The sequence below is a fragment of the Corythoichthys intestinalis genome, chromosome 5 (genome assembly GCF_030265065.1).
Source record: "Corythoichthys intestinalis isolate RoL2023-P3 chromosome 5, ASM3026506v1, whole genome shotgun sequence".
In the NCBI taxonomy this organism is placed as follows: domain Eukaryota; kingdom Metazoa; phylum Chordata; class Actinopteri; order Syngnathiformes; family Syngnathidae; genus Corythoichthys; species Corythoichthys intestinalis.
In genome coordinates, this window is record NC_080399.1 from 52,968,422 (window position 1) to 52,990,722 (window position 22,301).

The 22,301-nt window shown below is 39.5% G+C and overlaps 1 protein-coding gene across 1 annotated transcript in view; it reads left to right on the plus strand.

The window, feature by feature from the left end:
- The window catches only part of csnk2a2b (casein kinase 2, alpha prime polypeptide b), a 32,442-nt gene that overhangs the window by 3,746 nt on the left and 6,395 nt on the right, over positions 1-22,301 (plus strand). Inside the window, exons 3-11 of the mRNA XM_057837202.1 lie at positions 1,952-2,053; positions 5,039-5,089; positions 5,197-5,256; positions 5,363-5,446; positions 10,702-10,812; positions 18,101-18,202; positions 21,287-21,387; positions 21,604-21,752; positions 21,945-22,025. Coding sequence (XP_057693185.1) covers positions 1,952-2,053; positions 5,039-5,089; positions 5,197-5,256; positions 5,363-5,446; positions 10,702-10,812; positions 18,101-18,202; positions 21,287-21,387; positions 21,604-21,752; positions 21,945-22,018 — 834 coding nt within the window. The 3' untranslated portion in view covers positions 22,019-22,025. The remainder of the gene's footprint in view (positions 1-1,951; positions 2,054-5,038; positions 5,090-5,196; positions 5,257-5,362; positions 5,447-10,701; positions 10,813-18,100; positions 18,203-21,286; positions 21,388-21,603; positions 21,753-21,944; positions 22,026-22,301) is intronic.

Genomic DNA, 22,301 nt, shown 5'->3' on the forward strand with positions numbered 1-22,301 from the left:
TTGATTTTCAGTTACTTCCTGTTGATTTTGGGGTACTCTATGGGTCACTTGCTGTTTATTTTGTGTTACAGAACAGGAAGTGACCTGGGAATCACCCAAATTGAATAGGCAGCAGAGGTTGCGCTAGACATTTTCGTTGTCTGTCATTTTGACTGACAGGGTCATAAAAATCCAGTCATAGTCTATTTTTACCCATCACTTAAATTTTAAAAATGATAATGACGACATATTCAGTAGTATTTAGTTTTCATTCATTTTTAATTAATATTGTAACGCTTGCTTGGCGGCGAAAAATTAGACACGGGAGTCGTGGTATTTTTCTCCCTTTTTTACTCTGCTTACCGCCAACAACTCTGCCCCCAAAGAAAAAGAGGCAACGATAGACCCCAATCACCAACATCACACAATGATCTTAATTGTGGTTGTCAGCCCAAAATCTTCTAAATATATATTAAATGCATCTTACCAGATATAAAAAGACTACTACATAGTCTGTGGTGATCGTTTGGTGCCCAGATTTCTTGTCGAATTACAGCAGTCCATCTCGCTCTCATCTTCGGGTCTCTCAGAATACGGTAGAACTTCAAGTCTCTCCGTCTATCTTCTCTGTTACAGCAACCAACCGCCACACACGCCTTCACCATTTTGATTATTAATATTAACGAGCAGAAAAACATGCCGTAATAGGAGGCATGTACGTAGCGGTAATGTGTAAACATGACGAGCTGACACACAATATGGCGGCTCCGGTCAGGGGGGCGGAGTTCTGACGTCATGTGATTGGGGTCTGTACACAGGCGGTAATCTTGTCCATCAATTGGATGACGCGCTGGCACACCGGGTGCACCAATAAGAACCTCGCGTTGATGTGTCAATCACGGTGCCGCCGCCAGACCCCGGTGACGCTACAATATTCTGACAGAATAGCCAACGACGTCATGCATTAAGAGAGACAATAGCTAATTAATATGCTAACTCGCCACCCTGTGGTCTGGGGTGTGAATTGCAACCTGTCAAAATGACGGACGGACTTCAGTTTTTTCCGTCACCGTTTTAAAAAACCGGTCAACGACGGAAAATTTCCGGTTAACGCGACCCCTGATAGGCAGTGACTCAAACTCAAAAGGAAATGACCTGTAAATGGCCTAAAATGAAAAGCAAGTGACCTGTAAATGCCCCGAAAATCAGACCGAATGATTGAATTCTCTGGTTTGAATGAATGTTCCCGGTCTAAATGGATTGGCCGTCGAGCACCGTCAATAGCATCCATTTTTTAAATTTTTGTTTTTATTGATTGACACCTTTTTAAAACGATATCTCGATTCTTGACAGGAGCATATTGATAACCTTTTGGGATACAAAGGATCACGATATATCACCATTTCGATATTTTGTCACAGCCCTAATTGAGACCGTATGACATGCAGTTTGAGGATAAACAAACACTGTTGTAAAAGGCAACTCACTTAATCACTTTTTTGTCTTTTTTAATCGAAACAGCAAATGGCAGTGAGATTAACGCTGTCACTGTCATTCACGACAATAGATTTCCAATCAATTACAACTGGAAAGGTGGCAATAATTATTGGCTGTCAGCCCTCCGTCGTTTAAGCTAAATGTGCAACTAAAATTTGTCAATAAGCCTCACACTGAAGTGTGATTTTTTTGGGGGGGGGGGGGTCATGTAGCAAAATCATAGTGTAAATTCCAGTTATCAAATAGTTGTAATGGCAGCAGCAATGTTGTTAACACTAATGTTCCATATAGTCACTCTAAATGTAAACTGTCTTGTTGCTGCAAGATACGTCTCTGTGCTAAGACTGACAAAATGATGCTGAAGCATGCAGACTAGAGGCAGGAGAGCTGAATCAGCTGCTTCAGCATCTGAAGTCAAACGTGACATGTGGAAGAACTTTGTGGTGTAACCCCCCCATGTCATGTCACTTCTCAGCCGGTTAAGAAAAAGAAGATCAAGCGTGAGATCAAGATTTTGGAAAACCTGCGAGGTGGGACCAACATCATCCGTCTGGTCGACACAGTCAAAGACCCCGTGGTAGGTTATCGCATGAAAATGAATCAATTAAAATTAAATACATAAAGTTTTCACATGTATTCTCATTGGCAATTTTTAACCTCGTTATTGTGTATTGGTGATTTGGCGAAGGTTAAGTTTGTCTTTCTTTCCACACCGTGTACAGCATGAATTTAGTATTTTTTTTCTTCTACTGACAAAATGTAGTCTAATTTGTCAAAACTGCTGCTTTGTCAATATTGTTCCCAAGTTTGCCAAATAAATCTTTCTTGTAGCTGCTGGTTGCTCCTAATATTGGTGTCATTTGTAATACAGAATATGAACCTATTCTATACAGCATGGTTGGCATAATTAAACCAAATCTGAAAAATTTTACTGCCTAATAATCTTAAATTAGGCTTGCTTGGGATGAACGATATGCATGTGTATGTATTGTATTTGTACAGTTGAAGCCAGAGGTTGATACACTGTGCAAAAACACATTCATATATTTTTTTGTCTCACTGTTTGAAGTCAAAGCAGACTGAACCTCTAATCTCAGTGAGGCCTACTGAAATTATTTAATTTTGTTAAATGCTACAAAATGAGAGATAATTTCTTCAAAAATTTTATATCATTTTCTTCGAGGTCAAAAGTTTACATACACCAAAACTACTACAATAAAGAACATGGGGAAGTCCAGGTCATCGCTTTTTAAGCTCATGATAGGTTAACTTAACATTTGAGCTATTTGATGGTACACCTAGGGATAAATTTAAGGCCACATCTTAAATACTTCCTTGGTTGAAATCGTGGGAAAATCGAAAGAAATCGGCCATGAAATCAAATAGAAAATCGTGAAGCACCACAAGTCTGCTTCTTCCTTGTGTGCAATTTCCAGATGCTTGAAAGTACCATGTTCATCAGTTCAAACAATTAAAAGCAAGTACAGTCATCATGGGAATGTCCAGCCATCACACCAGTCAGTGAGACGGCCTCTTTGTCTAGAGAAGAATGTGTTTTGGTCCGAAATGTGTGAATCATGACTGACACGCGCCTACAACATTGCATGGACTTTGGGGACTGTGCCTCTGGATTGGCAGACCGGTGTGAGGGTGTGTTCTAATTATAGAGGGATCACACTCCTCAGCCTCCCTGGTAAAGTCTATTCAAGGGTGCTAGAGAGGAGGGTCCGTCAGGAAGTCAAATCTCGGATTCAGGAGAAGCAGTGTGGTTTTTGTCCTGGCCGTTGAACATTTGACCAGCTCTTCACCCTCTGCAGGGTCCTTGAGGATGCATGGGAGTTCGCCCAACCAGTGTATTTTGTGGATTTGGAGAGGGCGTTTGATTGTGTCCCTCTGGGAGTCCTGTAGGGGGTGCTTTGGGAGTACGGGGTACCGAGCCCGTTGGTGAGGGGTTTCGGTCCCTGTACGACAGTTCGTTGCCCTTTGTCATCGATTCTGTTCATAACTTTTATGGACAAAATTTCTAGGCACAGCCAAGTGTTGAGGGTGTCCGGTTTAGTGGCCTCAGCATTGCATCTCTGCTTTTTGCAGATGATGTGGTGCTGTTGGCCTCATCAAGCCGTGGTCTCCAAGTCTCACTGGAGCAGTTTGCAGCCGAGTGTGAAGAGGTAGGGATGAAGATCAGCACCTCCAGATACGAGACCATGGTCCTCAGTCGGAAAAGGGTGGCGTGCCCGCTCCGGTTAGGGGATGAGATCCTACCCCAAGTGGAGGAGTTCAAGTATCTTGGGGTCTTGTTCAGTAGTGAGGGTAGGAGAGAGCGTGAGATCGACAGGCGGATCGGTGCAGCATCTGCAATGATGTGGACTCTGCACCGGTCCGTTGCGGTGAAGAAGGAGCTGAGCCAATAAGCCAAGCTCTCGATTTACCAGCTGATCTATGTTCCTACACTCACCTATGGTCACGAGCTGTGGGTCGTGACCTAAAGAACAAGATCCCGGACACAAGCGGCCCTCCCCCATAGAGATAGGGTAAGAAGCTCAGTCATCCGGGAGGGACTCGGGGTCAAATCGCTACTCCACCGCGTTGAGAGGAGCCAGCTGAAGTGGCTCAGGCATCTGGTTCAGACACCTCCTGGACACCTCCTTGGAGAGGTGTTCCAGGCATGTCACACCGGCGGGAGGCCCCGGGGACAACCCAGGACACGCTGGTCTCTCGTCTGAGATCGGCTGCGTAGGGATCCCGCTGGAGGAGCTGGTTGACTCAGCTAGTTACACCAGTCATGTCAGGAATGGGCCAGCATTCCAGCACAGTATATTTGAAGTTTGAGTAAGCTTCCACACTCCTGTAACATAGGAAAATTTTTAACAATAAACTAACATTCTCTAAGAAATTCTCTGTCATTATTGTGGCATTTAACAAAGTTAAATAATTTCTGTAATCCTGATTGACCTGAAATAGGTGAGGTTTAGTCTATTTTGACTTCAGACAGCAAGTCGTAAATGAAATGTGTGTTTTTGCACGGTGTCCAAAATGTCTGGGTTCAACTGTTAAGTGTTAACTTTAGCCGCTGTTAACTGCATTGTATAAAGATAAATGATAGTACTTAATTGTGGAATCATGTGTACAGATTTCACTTCAATGGATTTTCATCTTTATTCTATCCCCATTAGATTTGCGACTGCTCTTTCAACCTTCAAAGGTAGAATAGATGTTTAAATAGCGGGTCCATTTATTAAATTCTTTTTTATTTCTAAAAGTGCAGCAGAGATGAATAAAAGAGACAAATAAAACTACAAAATAAGAAAACCAATTAGAAAGTCAGACAAACATTTTTTGACAACATGTCAAAATATCAAAGAATATGTAAAAGACCATTGTATGGTTCTATAAAGAATGTTATGTTTGCTCAGAGATTACCTACTTTATAAAACAAAAGTTACGATCTAGAGTGAGAAGCTCCAAAAAGTCTGTTAATGTTGTGAACTGTAAGAATTCAATTGTGAATTACATTTGCTGCACTTATCTTTTTGTCCTACTTTTGCTTTTTATGTCACTTCAGTCCAGAACGCCAGCACTCGTCTTTGAATGCATCAATAACACAGACTTCAAGGTAAAAATGGTTAATAGTCCATTCGACTGTTGTCCAACATTATAACATTATTAAATTCCAGATTTCTTCTCCCCCCCCCCCCCCCCCCCCCCCCCCCCCCCCCGCAGGAGTTGTACCAGAAATTGACTGACTATGATATCCGTTTTTATATGTATGAACTACTGAAGGTGAGAGGAACTATAAAAGCACAATAAAAACATTTGCATTCATTAATTTTTAGCTTCTCAACATCAGCATTTACATGACTGTTCTTTGGGTAAATGCACTGGTCAGGCCCTGGACTACTGTCACAGCATGGGAATCATGCATCGCGATGTCAAGCCCCACAATGTGATGATTGACCACCAGTTGAGAAAGGTAGGGAGTGTCCAAGCAACTTTACGCACACACACTCACAAATTTAATTTGTTTTAATAAATTAAAAAAAAAACAAAATTAAGAAAACAACGCAGATCTAAGGTCTGACCTTGTTCGAGTGTCAACAAAGCTTGGCCGACCTTGGTCAGCCGTGTGGTCTTGTTGGTGGACTGAGGGGATTCACATTGTGAATTTCACAATGTCATGCCCAAGGAAATTATCCACTTGTCTCATAAGTAAAGACCGATATGCGTTATTCTTGTCAACATTTACCCAATTTAACCACTAATGTATGAGACAATATAGCCAAGTAATGCACTTGCATCAATTCATATGCAACAAATGCTTGTTTTCAAATAAAACATACAAACTCATTAAAAAAAAAATATATATATATATATATATATATATATATATAGAGAGAGAGAGAGAGAGAGAGAGAGAGAGAGAGAGATACCGTATTGGCCCGAATATAAGATGGCCCTGATTATAAGACGACCCTCTTTTACAAGACTCTAGTTTGAAAAAAGACTTTTTGAACACCAAATTAATTTTTATACAGAAAATAATTACAGTACATCTGAAACAAATGAGTATAACAATATATTTGAGAGAAAAAGCATGTTATTTTGCCTCATTTAAATCTTAATATCTGAACATTTAAATATGTAAACTAAAGTGCAATCACATTCGTAAATGAATGGCTTCTGGTTTTTGAAATGTAAATAAACCAATCTATTGTGATGAAACAACAAAATTGCAATAACTGCATTAACCATAAAAGTGCGTTCTAACTGTAGTCTTGAAACAAATCTGAATAAAGAAAAACATTGCAATAAAATAATGCAAACTGGTTAAACGTGAGAGTAGCTGACATCTGTCATGACAGAACATTACTGCTCAAGTTCAGCATTCGCTTCAATTATATATGGCGCCATCTAGCGTCGTGAATGGGTATAACGTCTAGACCCCGAATATGACGACTCCCACTTGTTCAGTCATATTTCAGTGCAAAAGACACTGTCTTATATTCGGGCCAATATGGTATATATGGGGAAAAAAATCACATCTAAAAGCAAAAAAAACCTCTCATTTAAGTAAAAAACAAAATATGCCACATTTCACCTGTTGTTAAAGCAGTAATGTGAAGTAAGGTTGGCCAACAATGTTTTTGAATAATATCAATGGCTAAACAGTTATAAGCATATTTTCGTTATTTTTTTTAACGCAACCCTTCCAGATTCTTTGTTTAACCCATAGCAACGCCCTTGACAACGAAAATGCTTTTCTTCGGCAATCTTCGGAAATGTTCGGAAATTACGTCACACTGGGAAGTGCGAGGGAAGTACGCCATAGAACAGTATTGTTTGTTGCATTGCTTCTCGGTAAGATGCCACGGCGGTGTGTGGCGATGTTTTGTTCTCACTCAAACGAAAAGTTTTATGAGTGGCTAAAGGATAGCAGGGCACGTAAATGGACATCTTTCGTTCGCACTAAGCGAATGAATTTCACGCCATCATCGAGTAGTGTTCTCTGCTGCAAACACTTCGAAGATGCCTGCTTCCTTAACCGGTCTGCTTATGATCAAGGATTTGCCAAAAAGTAAGTGTGATTTTTGGATAGATGACTGATGACTTTGTCAAAGCAGAGCTGCCAACTGTTGTGGAATGAACAGTATAAGCTAGCGACGTTAGCCGAAAGTTAACTCGTAGCAATCCCCGATCATAGTTGTTGCGTTGGCTAGGTTAAGCGTGTTTAAATTGTGCGTCATCTACGATCTTGTCCAAAAGGGTTAATCCACTGTCAATCGGGAAACGGGTGTGGATGTGCATATAAACGGGTCGGCGTCGCGGTAATTCACGGTCACGTTACAGTAAGAGACACACAGCGCCGGTGAGTTTGTGCACATTTATTTGTATTTGTAATATGTATTTCCACCTTCATGCTTCAAGCATTGCGTTGCATTTGTATGGTTCGCCGTTTCTTTCACGGTGATCGCTTGATAGCCTTCTAGTTTGTGTTTTACGTACAAGAGCCGCTGACAGGTGACAAGTGTTGCTTTTAATGTCTGACAGCGAATCAGCGAGCGAGCAGGTCACGCAGTGAATCATGGGAAATGTAGTCAAGGGACAACACTGAAGTGGTGCTTTGTAATCTGTTCGCTTGTGTGAAAAAACTACATTTCCTCACGCCATTAGACGCCTCTTCCTCCCGAGAGCCCCGAGCCGTGTTGTACTGTTAGCTCCATGTGTTAAAAAAGAAACAAAGTTTTGAGCACGTCGTGTGTTCGATACATTTGTAAACAAAAAGCTCATAACAAGACACTATGCACAATCCGTTTAAGAGACGCTGGAGTAGTAGGAGGTGAGGAGGAGATCGGCGAGAAGCAAAACTTCGCGGTCGAATGTGGCGGCAGTCCGCTATTATTTTGTTTTCTTATTGTTGCCACAATAAAGTGGAGAAAGCCATCAACGACTCATCTCCTTCTTTCCCCCCAACGTTTTTATATTATTATTTTATATGCACGAGAGCTGCCGGATCTGCCCAAATGAACGTGAAGTCTGACTATTATTTTTTTAACAATGTCATCAGATAGACAAAAACATAAAATTATGTGCAAATGCCTGCATCTTCAAATCATGACAATAATAACAGTCTATATCTTACCAATCTTGTAATCTCGATGGGTCTTGTATCCATTCCATGTCAGGTAGTCTAGGCACATTGTTTGCATCCTGATTAGCGTCTGGCTAATACATGTTAGGTCCAACATAAAATTCCAACCTCCTCTTCTTCCTCCAACTCTTCAAAAACTTGGATCTCCTCCCTTGCGCTCGATCTATCGCTTATATCGCTGTTTGAATCATTGTTTGAAGGGCTTTGTATGGCGGACGTATGTATGGCGCTGCCATCGCTGTTCCCGGTGTGACGTATCACTTCCGGGTTTGTCCCCTTTCAGGCTCGAACTTGGGAAACGCGGTTATTTTGTCAAATATACAACATATAAATGATTTTTTTCATGCTTTATTTGTTGGACAAAGTTTAATTACTTTAATTGTGACCCTATTTGGCATGTTATGAAATTACTTCACATTACTGCTTTAAGTGCTGGCATTGCTGTTAATGATGCGATGTATACATTTTGTTCTCCCAGGCTCAGCCGAAAAGCGCAACTGTGCTGAAAACATGATGGATTGGCCCATATTTGTGACCCGTTATGTTGGTGCTCATATATTGGTTGTGTAACTCCAGGCAAATACTGAAAGACTTTCAAAAATACAAACACATTTGATATTTACTATCTAAAGGCCTTGACTAGGAAAAGACTGACTTAAGACTGCAAATACTAGCACCCAACACTCAAATACTATAATGACAAGAGTGCGCTGAGACTCCATTAAGACTCAAGACTTTTAAACGTCCTTCTGACTTCGTTTTTAGTCAGAGACCGTGAAAAATTTTGAGGTGGAGAATATTCTCTCACTCGTTGGTGATAGGAGCGTGGGAGGAGGAGCCCAAAAATAACAGCAGATGTAATTTTGATACCAACACTCTTTGTTGGTCACTACTATTACACTGATCATGCTATTAAAGTGCTTGGTGGATTCCATCGCAGTAGATGATAGCATACATACAGCAGTATCTGACAGAGATCTTATAAATCAAGACATGTCTAGGTAACAGGGCTAAAAGACGCTGGTTTGTGCATTAGCTTTTATTTAAAGCTTAATCTTAATACTCGTTGTGTTGTGCGGTATTCACTAGGTATCTATTACTTTGCAGTGGTATTTGCCGCTTTCTCACACTACGTCTGCACAAGTATTGATAGGGTTATACAGGGTATTTCATACCTAACATATTATACCTGGCCTCACGGTATTTGTAAAACTCCATGCTGCTGTTACTGATGACAAGTGGAGCGTAATTGAATTTTACGGGGGTGAATTTTGCACCACAATCATTAAATCCTAATCTCTTTATAAAAATTTATTGACTGGGCTATGTTCACGTACATTTCCAGATTTATTCGTGCCAGCTTCAGCACTTTTCGGCGGCGGCAGTCAACCCTGAGAGTACCCGAACCTCAATTCTAATCTTGAAATAGTGTCATGAATTTTAGTCTCTACAAATACGACTTGTGGTTCAGTTGCTTGCACTAACAGATCTTTAAAGGTTCCTTGGGATTTTTTATCCCGGTAAGTGAGAACAATTATGAGTACCAATGGTTTTCTGTCTCTCTGTGTACCCTACGACTGACTGGCGACCAGTTTAGGGTGTTTTCCGCCTTTTTTCTTGAAGTCAGCTGGGATAGGCTTCAGCACCCCGCGACTCTGATGCTGATAGGAGGTGTTGAAAATGGATGGAGAAGTGGAGTTTGTAGTAGTGTTATGTTAGTCTACGTCTACACTAGGACGGATAATGGCCTTAATCGTGTAGTTAGACTAAACGGGATGTCGGCTGCACTATTGTACATCTTCTCCATATATGTGTACATGTACATGTGTTGCACGGGATAGGTAGCGGTGTAATGTTATAAACGACGGACCCGCAACTTAATATAGGCAGGTGTCTTCGTATAATAATCCAATACAACGAAAGTGACGTCATGGAGTGCGCCATCGCCATTTTTATTAAACAATCGAGGCGAACAATAAAGATGTGGCATTCCTGCTCCTCTTTTCTTCTCCACGGCCAGTTTTTACAGTTTGTCTAAGAAGGGGTCCCCAAATGACCGTATTCCACATCGGGCCGCAGTGGGATATCTTTCCTACAAAACAGGAAAACACCTCTGCACCAGTCTGAAAAAAGTGTGCAAAGACCACCTATGGGAAATGTGAACGTGGGCAAAAAATATGGCATACTGTTATTGTGCTGGCCATAACAGGGAGGAGTGGGAAACAAATTCTATGTCACCCAGCTGCCCTGGGAACATCTCGTGAACCCCCATAAGGAGCTAGATGAAGACGAGGGCTGAGGGAAGTCTGTGCTTCCATGTTGTCCATTCTGACCCTGCAAAACAATCTTGGAAAAAGTATAAGAACATGGATAGAAGTTGTTATATTAATCATATTTCATGCCAAATTCAACACTTTACAGCATGTCCAGTAGGTGGCAACAAACTGACATTTATGTATGACCAGAGCGTCCCCAAAGTGACACAATTTATTATTACCGTGAAAGAAATGGACTTTTACTTGACATATTTGTCAGTTCTATGTGAAGGCAGGATTTTAGTAATTGTTTTGTTTCCATAGCTACGCTTAATAGACTGGGGTTTGGCGGAGTTCTACCACCCTTCACAAGAGTACAACGTCAGAGTGGCGTCCCGATACTTCAAAGGCCCCGAGCTCCTGGTGGATTACCAAGTAAGAGATGTATCACACATCTATTTCCCAGCAGATGCTTTCACACAGCGGCACAGTGGAATAAATAACTCTTTGATACCCTGCTAAATTTGTACATTTATCTACTTTGAAAGCAATTGACACAGTCTTAACTTTTTTTTTTAATAGATTATGGTTAGAGACAGGAAAATGTGTGAAAAATGTGTTAACACACACACTTTAAATGTAAAATTTACACAATGCTGTGCTTTTGTTTACTTGACTGTACTTCCAAACAAAACACAAGTTATTATATATGACAACTTGATTAGCATACAATGAGATACAGTATTTATTGCAGTTGGACACCAGGTTCTTACGCAGCATCGGGTACAGTACACTACTACAGTGGGGAGAACAAGTATTTGATACACTGCCGATTTTGCTGGTTTTCCCACTTACCAAGCATGTAGAGGTCTGTAATTTGTATCATAAGTTCTCTTCAACTGTGAGGGACGGAATCTAATACAAAAAACAGAAAATTACGTTGTATGATTTTTAAATAATAAATTTGCATTTAATTGCATGAAATAAGTATTTGATACATCACAAAAATCGAACTTAATATTTAGTACAGAAACCTTTGTTTGCTATTACAGATACCAAACGTTTCCTGTAGTCCTTGACAACGTTTGCACACACTGCAGCAGGGATTTTGGCCCACTCTTCCATGCAGATCTTCTCCAGAGCCTTCAGGTTTCGGGGCTGCTGCCGGGCAACACAGACTTTCAGCTCCCTCCATAGATTTTCTATCGGGTTCAGATCTGGTGACTGGCTAGGCCACTCCAGGACCTTAAGATGCTTCTTACGGAGCCACTCTTTAGTTGCCTTGGCTGTGTGCTCTGGGTCGTTGTCATGCTGGAAGACCCAGCCACGACCCATCTTCAGGGCTCTCACTGAAGGAAGGAGGTTGTCAGCCAAGATCTGGCGATACATAGCCCCATCCATCCTCACCTCAATACGGTGCAGTCGTCCTGTACCCTTGGCAGAGAAGCATCCCCAAAAAATGATGTTTCCTCCTCCGTGTTTCACGGTTGGGATGGTGTTCTTGGGGTTGTACTCATCCTTCTTTTTCCTCCAAACACGACGAGCCGAGTTTAGACCAAAAAGTTCAATTTTAGTCTCATCCGACCACATGACCTTTTCCCATTGCTCCTCTGGATCATCCAGATGGTCAGTGGCAAACTTCAGACGTGTCTGGACATGCACTGGCTTCGGCAGCGGGACCTTGCGTGCGCTGTAGGATTTTAATCCATGACGGCGTAATGTGTTTCCGATGGTTTTATTCGAGACTGTGGTTCCAGCTCTCTTCAGGTCATTGACCAAGTCCTGCCGTGTAGTTCTGGGCTGATCCTACCTTCCTCATGATCAGTGATGCCCCACGAGGTGAGATCTTGCATGGAGCCCCAGAACGAGGCAGATTGACCGTCAACTTGAACTTCTTCCATTTTCTAATAATCGCTCCAACAGTTGTTACCTTCTCACCAAGCTGCTTGGTTATTTTCCTGTAGCCCATCCCAGCCTTGTGCAGGTCTATTATTTTATCCCTGATGTCTAGAGCTGGGAATCTTTGGGCACCTAACGATTCGATTACGATTACGATTCAGAGGCTCCGATTCGATTATAAAACGATTATTGATGCACCCCCCTCCTTTTTTTTTCTCTTTTTTTTAATTTTTTTTATGTTTTGTACATTAGTTCCAAAATTGTTCAAAAATACTCTCAGGCTAAACCACACTACTATATCAGTATCAAGTTAACATATAGCAGTAAACAAATATACAAAAATAACATTAAATAAAAAACTCCAGTCCCCATTCTGTATCAGCAGCTTTAAACTACATTCAATTAATTTAATGTTGTGAATCAACCGTTAAATTTGTTAAAATTGCTCCCGTTATTCCATAATTTCCCTTTTGTCTACTTTCGACATGTGAAAGTTTTAAAACTATTGTAAAGTTAGATTCAAGTCAATATTTTACCAATTTAGGAGTATTTTAGATAAAAAGTTAATTAGGTTTGCTTGGAAGGTTTGCTTGGAAGGTTCGCTACAACAGCCCTGCAGGGAAGTGTACTGCTTTAAGATGGCGGCCGTTTATAACGGCCGCATCTAGCTTTTTGTAGATGTGCTGCTAACACTACCAAATCTATAATGCATCTAGTCCCATATAAATGATATCCACCGTACCATTATATGGATGTACTTTTCTAGCAGCTTTTCGGCAGCAGTCAGGTATGTTGTTGTGTTTTATTATCTCGTTGCATGAGTTGAGCTAGAGCCGTAAGTTGAGCATTGGCATTACCCAAGGGGCCGGGTAATGGGAAGCATCATGTTTAGCTACTCTCGCTCCGTTCCGTCCCGAAGACCGTGCGGTGCGCTGAGTGTTGTGTACTTCCGCTTTACTTCGCATATTTTAATAATCGGAATTTGGATGTTTGTGAATCGTTCTCGAATCTTCCACGGCCGAATCGCGAATAATCTAAGAATCGGAAATTTTGCACACCTCTACTGATGTCCTTACACAGCTCTTTGGTCTTGGCCATTGTGGAGAGGTTGGAGTTTGTTTGTTTGAGCATGTGAACAGGTGTCTTTTATACAGGTAACAAGTTAAAACAGGTGCAGCTACTTCCAGTAATGAGTGGAGAACAGGAGGGGTTCTTAAAAAAGAACTAAGAGCCGAAATATTTACTAGTTGGTAATGTATCAAATACTTATTTCATGCAGTTAAATACAAATTTATTATTTAAAAATTATACAATGTGCTTTTCTGGATTTTTGTATTAGATTCCATCCCTCACATTTGAAGAGAACTTATGATACAAATTACAGACCTCTACATGGCTTGCAAGTGGGAAAACCAGCAAAATCGGCAGTGTATCAAATACTTGTTCTCCCCACTGTATCTTTGTGACCATTTTTAGCGCTGGAGTGTTTTAAAGGAACATACAACACCTTTATCGTGTCCATCCCAGCAAAAAAAATCTTGTTTGATGATTTTTTAGGGGGAGACGGGAGTGGTTAATTTTTCTGATGTGTAATAGTGGAAGAAATGGAAATGAATTAAAGCATAGACTTTACTATCAGTTGACGGGACACTGGGCTCGGGGCTGATCCGTAGGGACCTATTTTCAAAAACTTAAAATTCAAATATTTTCAAAACCCAAAGCAGCTATTGACCTAAAACCAAAACAGGCACCTCCCTTAGGCATATATGACTTTCCATGAGTAGTGACATAAAAAAAATTCAGTCGTTCCCTGATAAAATCCTGATTATTTTTATGCAAATATAACAAAACTTGAAATGGCTGTAAAATTCTCAAATTTTACACTAGATGCACAAAATCTCCAAATGCAGAGACAGTCACATTTTCAGGATCAATAGAAATATTTAACATTTATAAATTTTTGCCTAAGATAACAACTTAATATTTTTATAAATATTTTATAAGTTTTTTATATTTTTTTTATTTAGTGTGTTTCAACAGCTAATAAATCACTCCGTTTTCACATCAGAAACTTACTGTAATACTTGAAGAAAGCATGCAGAATCATCTTAATTTTACTCAACAAAAGCAAATTTTACATTTTTCTATATACAATCACAACTTATTTTGGTTGAATTCCGATGTTACTATTGCCTCAGCACGGAGGCACGTCTTGCCGGCTATCTGGGCCTCGTCGTTTTTAGGTTGAAATGTTACATAAAATAAAACCTGTAAAAGGTGATTTGGACGCAGAAATATCTAAATCACTACTTTTTTTTGCCAATAAACGGACAGTTACGCTACTGTGTATGGATACAACATGGCAGCCATCATAGAACAAAGAGCTTTTTAAGTTGAAAATTCTTGTAAATAAATGCGTACATGCCATAATTTCTATAGATTTGAACATACAGTGGTATAAAAAGTAGTGTTGCACCGATGCCATTTTTTGGGCCCGATACCGATACAGATACCTGGCTGTGCAGTATCGGCCGATACCGATACCACTCTGTTAGCAAAAATAAATAAATAAATAAATAAATAAACAGTACTGTGCAAATGTTTTAGGCAGGACACCTGCCTAAAACTTTTGCACAGTACTGTATATATATTTTTTTTAATTATTAAATTTATTAGGATCATGGAAGCTTCCACTTGGGGAAAATATATACATACAGTATATCCTGTATATACATAATATGATAAAAATATACAGTACTGTGCAAAAGTTTTAGGCAGGACACCTGCCTATAGGTGTTTTTAGGACACCTGCCTAAAACTTTTGCAAGTACTGTATATTTTTATTATATTATGTATATACAGGATATACCGTATGTATATATTTTCCCCAAGTGGAAGCTTCCATGATCCAAATAAATTTAATAATTAAAAAAATATATATGTATATATGTACGTGTAAGGGATGCAACGATACAGTTAAGTCATGGTTTGGTACGATTTTCGATACAATTCAATACATTAAATGCTCTGAAACAGAAAATACAACTGTTATTATTATTATAATTGTTACTATTTGCTGACAAGCAAAAATAACATATAAACAAGCATTTTAGTGCATAATAATTATGTGCTTACTTCTTACTGATCTGAAGAAATTTTGTATATAAGTGCTGAGAACAATCTTTACTGTTTGTAAAGTGGGGCACACTGTTGATTGCTGCAGCTCTCTTAGCAGCTATATTTACCATATAAGCAAAACATCCTATTTGCGGTCCGAGCCCATCTGTAACATGTACTGAATTAACAGTATTTGCAGCATTATCTATTGTCACTGGTATGGATTGATTTGGCCGGCTTAACTTCCATTAAGTCATGGCGGTTTCTAATTCTTCAATGTAGTATATGGACTACGCGTCGCTCTGGGCTCACGCAGCTAATGGCATGCACATCTAGTTGCTATTTGATGATATTTAGTGTGTGCGCGCAAGAGTTAGCATGGGATCTAACATGGGACATCTAGGTTGCTATTTGGTGATATCTAGTGTGCGCGCTACGCCGCTTGAGTGTTTTCTGGCCACAGAAGTCACTTCTGCTCATTACTGCACAACACATTTGACAATCGACTTTCATAAACAGGACGAGTTTGAAGTACGGCGCTCTTAATTTGCCACTCATTGTTCATCATGAAACCATAGTCTCCCACGGTTTTAAGCTTTCTGATCCCATCGGCGCTATAATAGCAGGCGTTAGCTTATGCATGCTAATCGTTTGTGAATGCCATGTTAGATGAGCAGCATAACATTGCGGATATGCGTTGTAATTTACATCCTTAAAATTGAAGACGAAGGAGTTAATTTCGTTTGGTAATTTTGTGGGATTTGGGAAGATAGCTCACGTGGGGAGGACAGTGTATATTTGCGTTCAAGTGATGCCAGTAGATGGTATCGGCGCCCTAAATGTTGGTACTCGTCGATACCGATACCACCAATTCGGGCCGGATCGGCGCCCCTGCCGATACTGGTATCGGTATCGGTGCAACTTTAATAAAAAGTATCTGAACCTTTTGGAATTTCTCACATTTCTGCATAAAATCACCATTAAATGTGAACTGATCTTTGTCAAAATCACACAGATGAAAAAACTGTCTGCTTTAACTAAAACCACCCAAAACATTTATAGGTTTTAATATTTTAATGAGGATTGTATGTAAACAATGACAGAAGGGGGAAAATACGTGGGTGGACCATCACATTTAATATTTTGTGGCTCCCTCTTTGGCAACAATAACTTCAACCAGACGCTTCATTTAGCTGCAGATCAGTCTGGCACGTCGATCAGAACTAATGTTGGCCCATTTTTCTCTACAAAACTGCTGTAGTTCATTCAGATTCTATGGATGCCTGGAATGAATCGCTGTCTTTAGGTCATGCCACAGCATCTTAATGGGGTTCAAATCTGGACTTGAAATTGGCCACTCCTTGGGAGAGAAGCAACAGTGCCACTCTCCATTTGTAGACAACTTCTCTGACTGTCAATTAATGAACTTCGACTTTTAGGGATGGTTTTGTATCCTTTCCCAGGTTTATACAAATCAACAATCCTTGATCGCAGGACTTCAGACAGCTCTTTTGACCGAGCCATGATGCACATCAGATAATGCTTCTCATCAAGATATTTCTTACCAGTTGTGTGTTTTATAGTGGGAAGGGCAGCTTTAAACCACTCATCAGTGTTTGGGCACACACCTGACTTAAAATGTTTGGTAAAAATTGGCTTCAATTGCTCTTTAAATCTCCTTAGGCAGATGATTCACTTACTTATTTTTTCCCCCGTCTGTCATTGTTTGCATACTATCCTCATTAAAATATGAAAACCTATAAATGTTTGGGTGGTTTTAGTTGAAGCAGACACTGTATTTTCATCTGTGTGGTTTTGACAAAGATCAGATCACATTTGATGGTGATTTTATGCAGAAATGTGAGAAATTCTAAAGGGTTCCGATACTTTTTTATACCACTGTAGAACAGTCTAGAATCTTGGTTAAAAGCAAAAAAACCGGGCAGTTATCATTCATTTTACGTAAATATTTCGAGCTAAAATTACGCTACTGTGTAAATCCAACATTGCGGCTATCACAAAACAAGGAGCTTTTTGAGAAAATTCTTGTAAATAAATGCGTACATCCCTGCATTTCTATAGCTTATACGGAGTAAAGCCTCCATCCTTTTTCCACCTAAATCCGGCGTTTGAACACAGCGCGTTTTTGAGTTTATCACAGTGAAAGCCAAATGCTCTGCCTGGGTCGGCCCCCAACGGAAAGGCGTGGCACAATGTTTGTGGGAGCTGTCTTGTCAATTGATGGTGAAGTCTATGATTAAAGCCAGTTTTAAAAAATTCTCCATTATCAGAGGTCTAAGAAATTTGCATACTTAAATAATTTGAGTACTCTTTCACACGGTCATTTATACTAGTTGTTGTCCGTGCCTTTAGGTAACACTTAAACATTCCTGCCTAACATGCAATTATAACGAAAAGTTAAAATAAATGACCCCACACAAAGGAGTACTATATGCGTTACTGAAATCATAAGTATTGTGTTGTGTGTAAGAAAACATTAACTTTGTAAAAGTAATTTGTGGGAGTATGAAAGGTTGTTTATCTTCAGTGTATTGGTCATGCTATTGGATGGTAACCATTTTAGAGTGTAGCTCGCCTCCTGCCCACAGTAAGCAGGGCTACATCAGAGCACCCTCCCGGACATGTGTATAATTTTTCTGATCATCCTCATCACCATCAGTAACTGTTTGTTGCTTTTGTCTTTCAGATGTATGATTACAGTCTAGACATGTGGAGTTTGGGTTGCATGCTTGCCAGTATGATCTTCCAGAAAGAGCCCTTCTTCCATGGACAGGACAACTACGATCAGGTAGCATTAAATTGTCACTGTGATGTTTTAATTTATCTTTCAATTATCTGCTTAAACCTATACACTCCGCCTTGTACAAATGAGGGACATAACATCTGTTGTACTAGTCATAAAGACGTGTTTTTTGGCTAGTATATACTAGAGGTGTGCAAAATTTCCGATTCTTAGATTATTCGCGATTCGGCCGTGGAAGATTCGAGAACGATTCACAAACATCCAAATTCCGATTATTGAAATATGCCAAGTAAAGGGAAGTACAACACACTCAGCGTGCCGCGCGGTCTTCGGGACAGAACGGAGCGGGAGTAGCTAAACATTATGCTTCTCATTAACCGGCCCCTCGGGTAATGCCAACGCTCAACTCACGGCTCTAGCTCAACTCATGCCACGAGATAAAAAAACACAACAACATACCTGACTGCTGCCGAAAAGCTGCTACAAGTACAGCTAAGCTACAAAATGTTACGGTAGATATCATTTATATAGGACTAGATGGATTATAGACTCGGTAGCGGTAGCAGCACATCTGCAAAAAGCTTGATGCGGGCGTTAGTAAACGGCCGCCATCTTAAAGCAGTAAACTTCCCTGCAATGCTGTTGTAGTGAACCTTCCAAACAAACCTAATTAACTTTTTATCTAAAATACTCCTAAATCGGTAAAATATTGACTTGAATCTATCTTTAAAATAGTTTTAAAACTTTCACATGTCAAAAGTAGACAAAAGGGAAATTATGGAATAACGGGAGCGATTTTAACAACTTTAACGGTTGATTCACAACATTAAATTAATTGAATGTAGTTTAAAGCTGCTGATACAGAATGGGGACTGGAGTTTTTTTATTTAATGTTATTTTTGTATATTTGTTTACTGCTATATGTTAACTTGATACTGAAATAGTAGTTTGGTTTAGCCTGAGAGTATTTTTGAACAATTTTGGAACTAATGTACAAAACTTTATTTAAAAAAAAAAAAAAAAAAAAAAAAAAAAAAAAGGAGGGGGGTGCATCAATAATCGTTTTATAATCTAATCGGAGCCTCTGAATCGTAATCGTAATCGAATCGTTAGGTGCCCAAAGATTCCCAGCTCTAGTATATACCATAATTTTCGGACTATAGGCTGTTACTTTTTTCCTTCATTTTGAATCCTGAGGCTTATAGTCCGGTACAGCTTATTTGTTGATTTATTTGGGTTAATAGGTAACACTTTATTCGACAACGGCGTCACAAGACTGTCATAAGACCGTAATAATAATGACATGACACTATCAATGGCAATACTGAATGCATATGGTAGATCTCATGAAGTGTCATCTGACAAATTGCATCACTAACTCCATTAATGTCCAGCTCGGATCTTTTACATTCATTTAAAAGTGAGATAATTTGCCAGATAACACTAAATGACATCTGTTATAAGCATTCAATAATGCTCATGACAGTGTCATTTCCTAATTATGAGTGTCTAATGACAGTCTTATGGCATCACTGTCAAATAAAGTGTTACCAAATACCATAACTAGCAATTAATGAAACAACCGAAACAGTAACTGAAGAAATAATTGGCACAACATGAATTTTGATTGTTATTTACATCTGTAGCGCTGCAGTGCATGCTAAGAGGCATGTTGGATGACAACAGTGTTGACAGCAGGGGGCAGCAGAGGTTGACTGTCTCCCCGAGGGAGCAGTGATTGCCATATGAAGCTTATTGAAGCAATGAAGCTTTGCAGCCAATTGGTTCAAAGCTTCATGGTGGTTCATTTGGTCTTATGATGCCGCTGTCAAATAAAGTGTTACCGGTTAATATAGTTTGGTGTAAATATCCCGTAATACAGTGAGGAATGCTGCGGCTTGTAGTCCAGTGCGGCTTATCGATGAGCTAATTCCGTTTTCGTGTCAAATTTGGTGGGTGGCGGCTTATAGACAGGTGTGCCTTTAGTGCGAAAATTACGGTAGATGAATTGTAGCTCTTTCATTCAACACATATAGCAGCACTGTCGCATCGTAACTAAATGTAAACTAAACCCGAGTCCACTGAAAAAATTCAGTCAAAGTTCGCGTCAGTGGCCACCATCTTGCATCTGTGAAGTTTTATATCCTCTCTCTGCTGGAATAATCAATTTTGATCACAATTATATTAGAAAATAATGGCATCACAACGACAAGGCAGGGCTAGAAGAAGGTGTGGAACACCAGGAGAACATCAAGTCTGTAGGAGGCGAGTACAAACAGTAAATTATGCCGAGTCTGATGAGGAGTCTCCAGAGAAAGGGGGCACTGATTCAAAGGAAGTGTTGCTAAAAATGGCATTGAGCCCCTCAAAGAAGGTAATAAAATGAAAAAATATTGGCATTTATCATGAACATATCAAAATTTGTATTTTCTATAAGTTGCCAAAATCTATTTGAAACCTAAAAATCAATTGATAGATTATGAGATTGCATGATTATATTTTACTTTTATATGATAGTTATTTATCAATTTGAAAATAGTGTGAAAATGGCTATTCGTAAAAAATAGATTTTTTTTAAAAAATTATTTTCAGATCCACGCAGGGCCAGGGCGAGAGGTAGAGCCAGAGGCATGAGCAGACCCCCCCCCCCCCAGATGTAGAAAATGAGGTTTCATTTCATTGAAATGAATTGAAAATGTTATTTTTCATGTTTCATGACAATAATGTATATTGTTTTCGAACTATTGTCAAAAAGTGCAACTTTTGGAATATGAATTACTCCGTGCTAATTTGCTCAACCTCTTATCAAGTACTTATTAGTTGTCAAAACTTTACTGAGATTTATAGTTTATCAGTAATCACGCAATGTGTGTGATTTTCCATATTTGGCATTTGAAATTCTTCAACTGGTTATGACACTTTTAAAAAAATGTAAAAATCATTTTGAAAAAAGTTCATGACATAATCCTTTGATGATTTCGGAATAAAAAAATGTACAAGGCATGTTTGAACTGTTTTTTTTTTGTTTGTTTGTTTTTTTTAGTTTATAAATATCAGAAAATTCAAAACCCTCACAAAAAATGCTAAGAGTATGGAGGGTTAATTTTGGAAACTGATCTGATTTTGCAGCTGGTGCGAATTGCCAAGGTTCTGGGGACTGATGAGCTGTTCGGCTACCTGCGTAAATACCACATTGAATTGGATCCACGCTTCAAAGATCTGCTTGGACAGTAAGTCCAGTCTGACTTCTCACTGAGGTTGTTTTACATTAACTTCTTGAGACCCTGCGTATTCAGTTGAGGACATCTTGTTAACATTTATGCGGTATTGAAAATTACACTACTACTAGGCAAAACAGCGGAATTGCATGTAATGCTATATATACTTAACTGCTGAACAAATTGGCAACGCTCAAGTAATTTGTTTGCTTTTCTGTTTAAACTCAGACAGAGCAGGAAACGCTGGGAGCAGTTTGTTCAGACCGAGAATCAGCACTTGGTGAGCCCTGAGGCTTTGGACCTCCTAGACAAGCTGCTTCGCTACGACCATCAACAAAGACTGACCGCCACAGAGGCCATGGAGCATCCCTACTTCTGTTAGCAAAATTCACATTCCAGCTTTGGCTTGATTAAAATTAAGAGTTTGGTTTTTTTTTTTAGCAGTGATCTTCATTGGCACCTTGAAGTGTCCTTTAATATTTGTATTTACTCTGTATTAAGTTGGCCTTCATTCATTTGTCAGTGTTAAGCTCCAGGATACACTAACACTAACCGCACTCTTTCGACAGACCCCGTTGTTAAGGAGCAGTCTCTGTCGAATTCTGACAACATGGTTTCCAGTGGCAACACCACGGCACGATGAAACAAAGGTATGTGTTAAATTTTAAATTAAGTCTGAAAAAAAGCCAATAGAAATCTCAGAAGATGATAGATTCAGCAATACAGTGATCCCTCGTTTTTTGCGGTGAATTGGGATCAGAACCCATGCCGATAAGTGAAAAACCGCAAAGTACCCACAAGGAACGGATAAAAAAAACTGCATAACTAACTGGGGGAGATTACTAAGAATACAATGGTTATATGAAAAGCTGTCGTGGAAAGGTACAATCTGGAAAGGGAAACAAAAATTCTGAGTTGATTAGCAT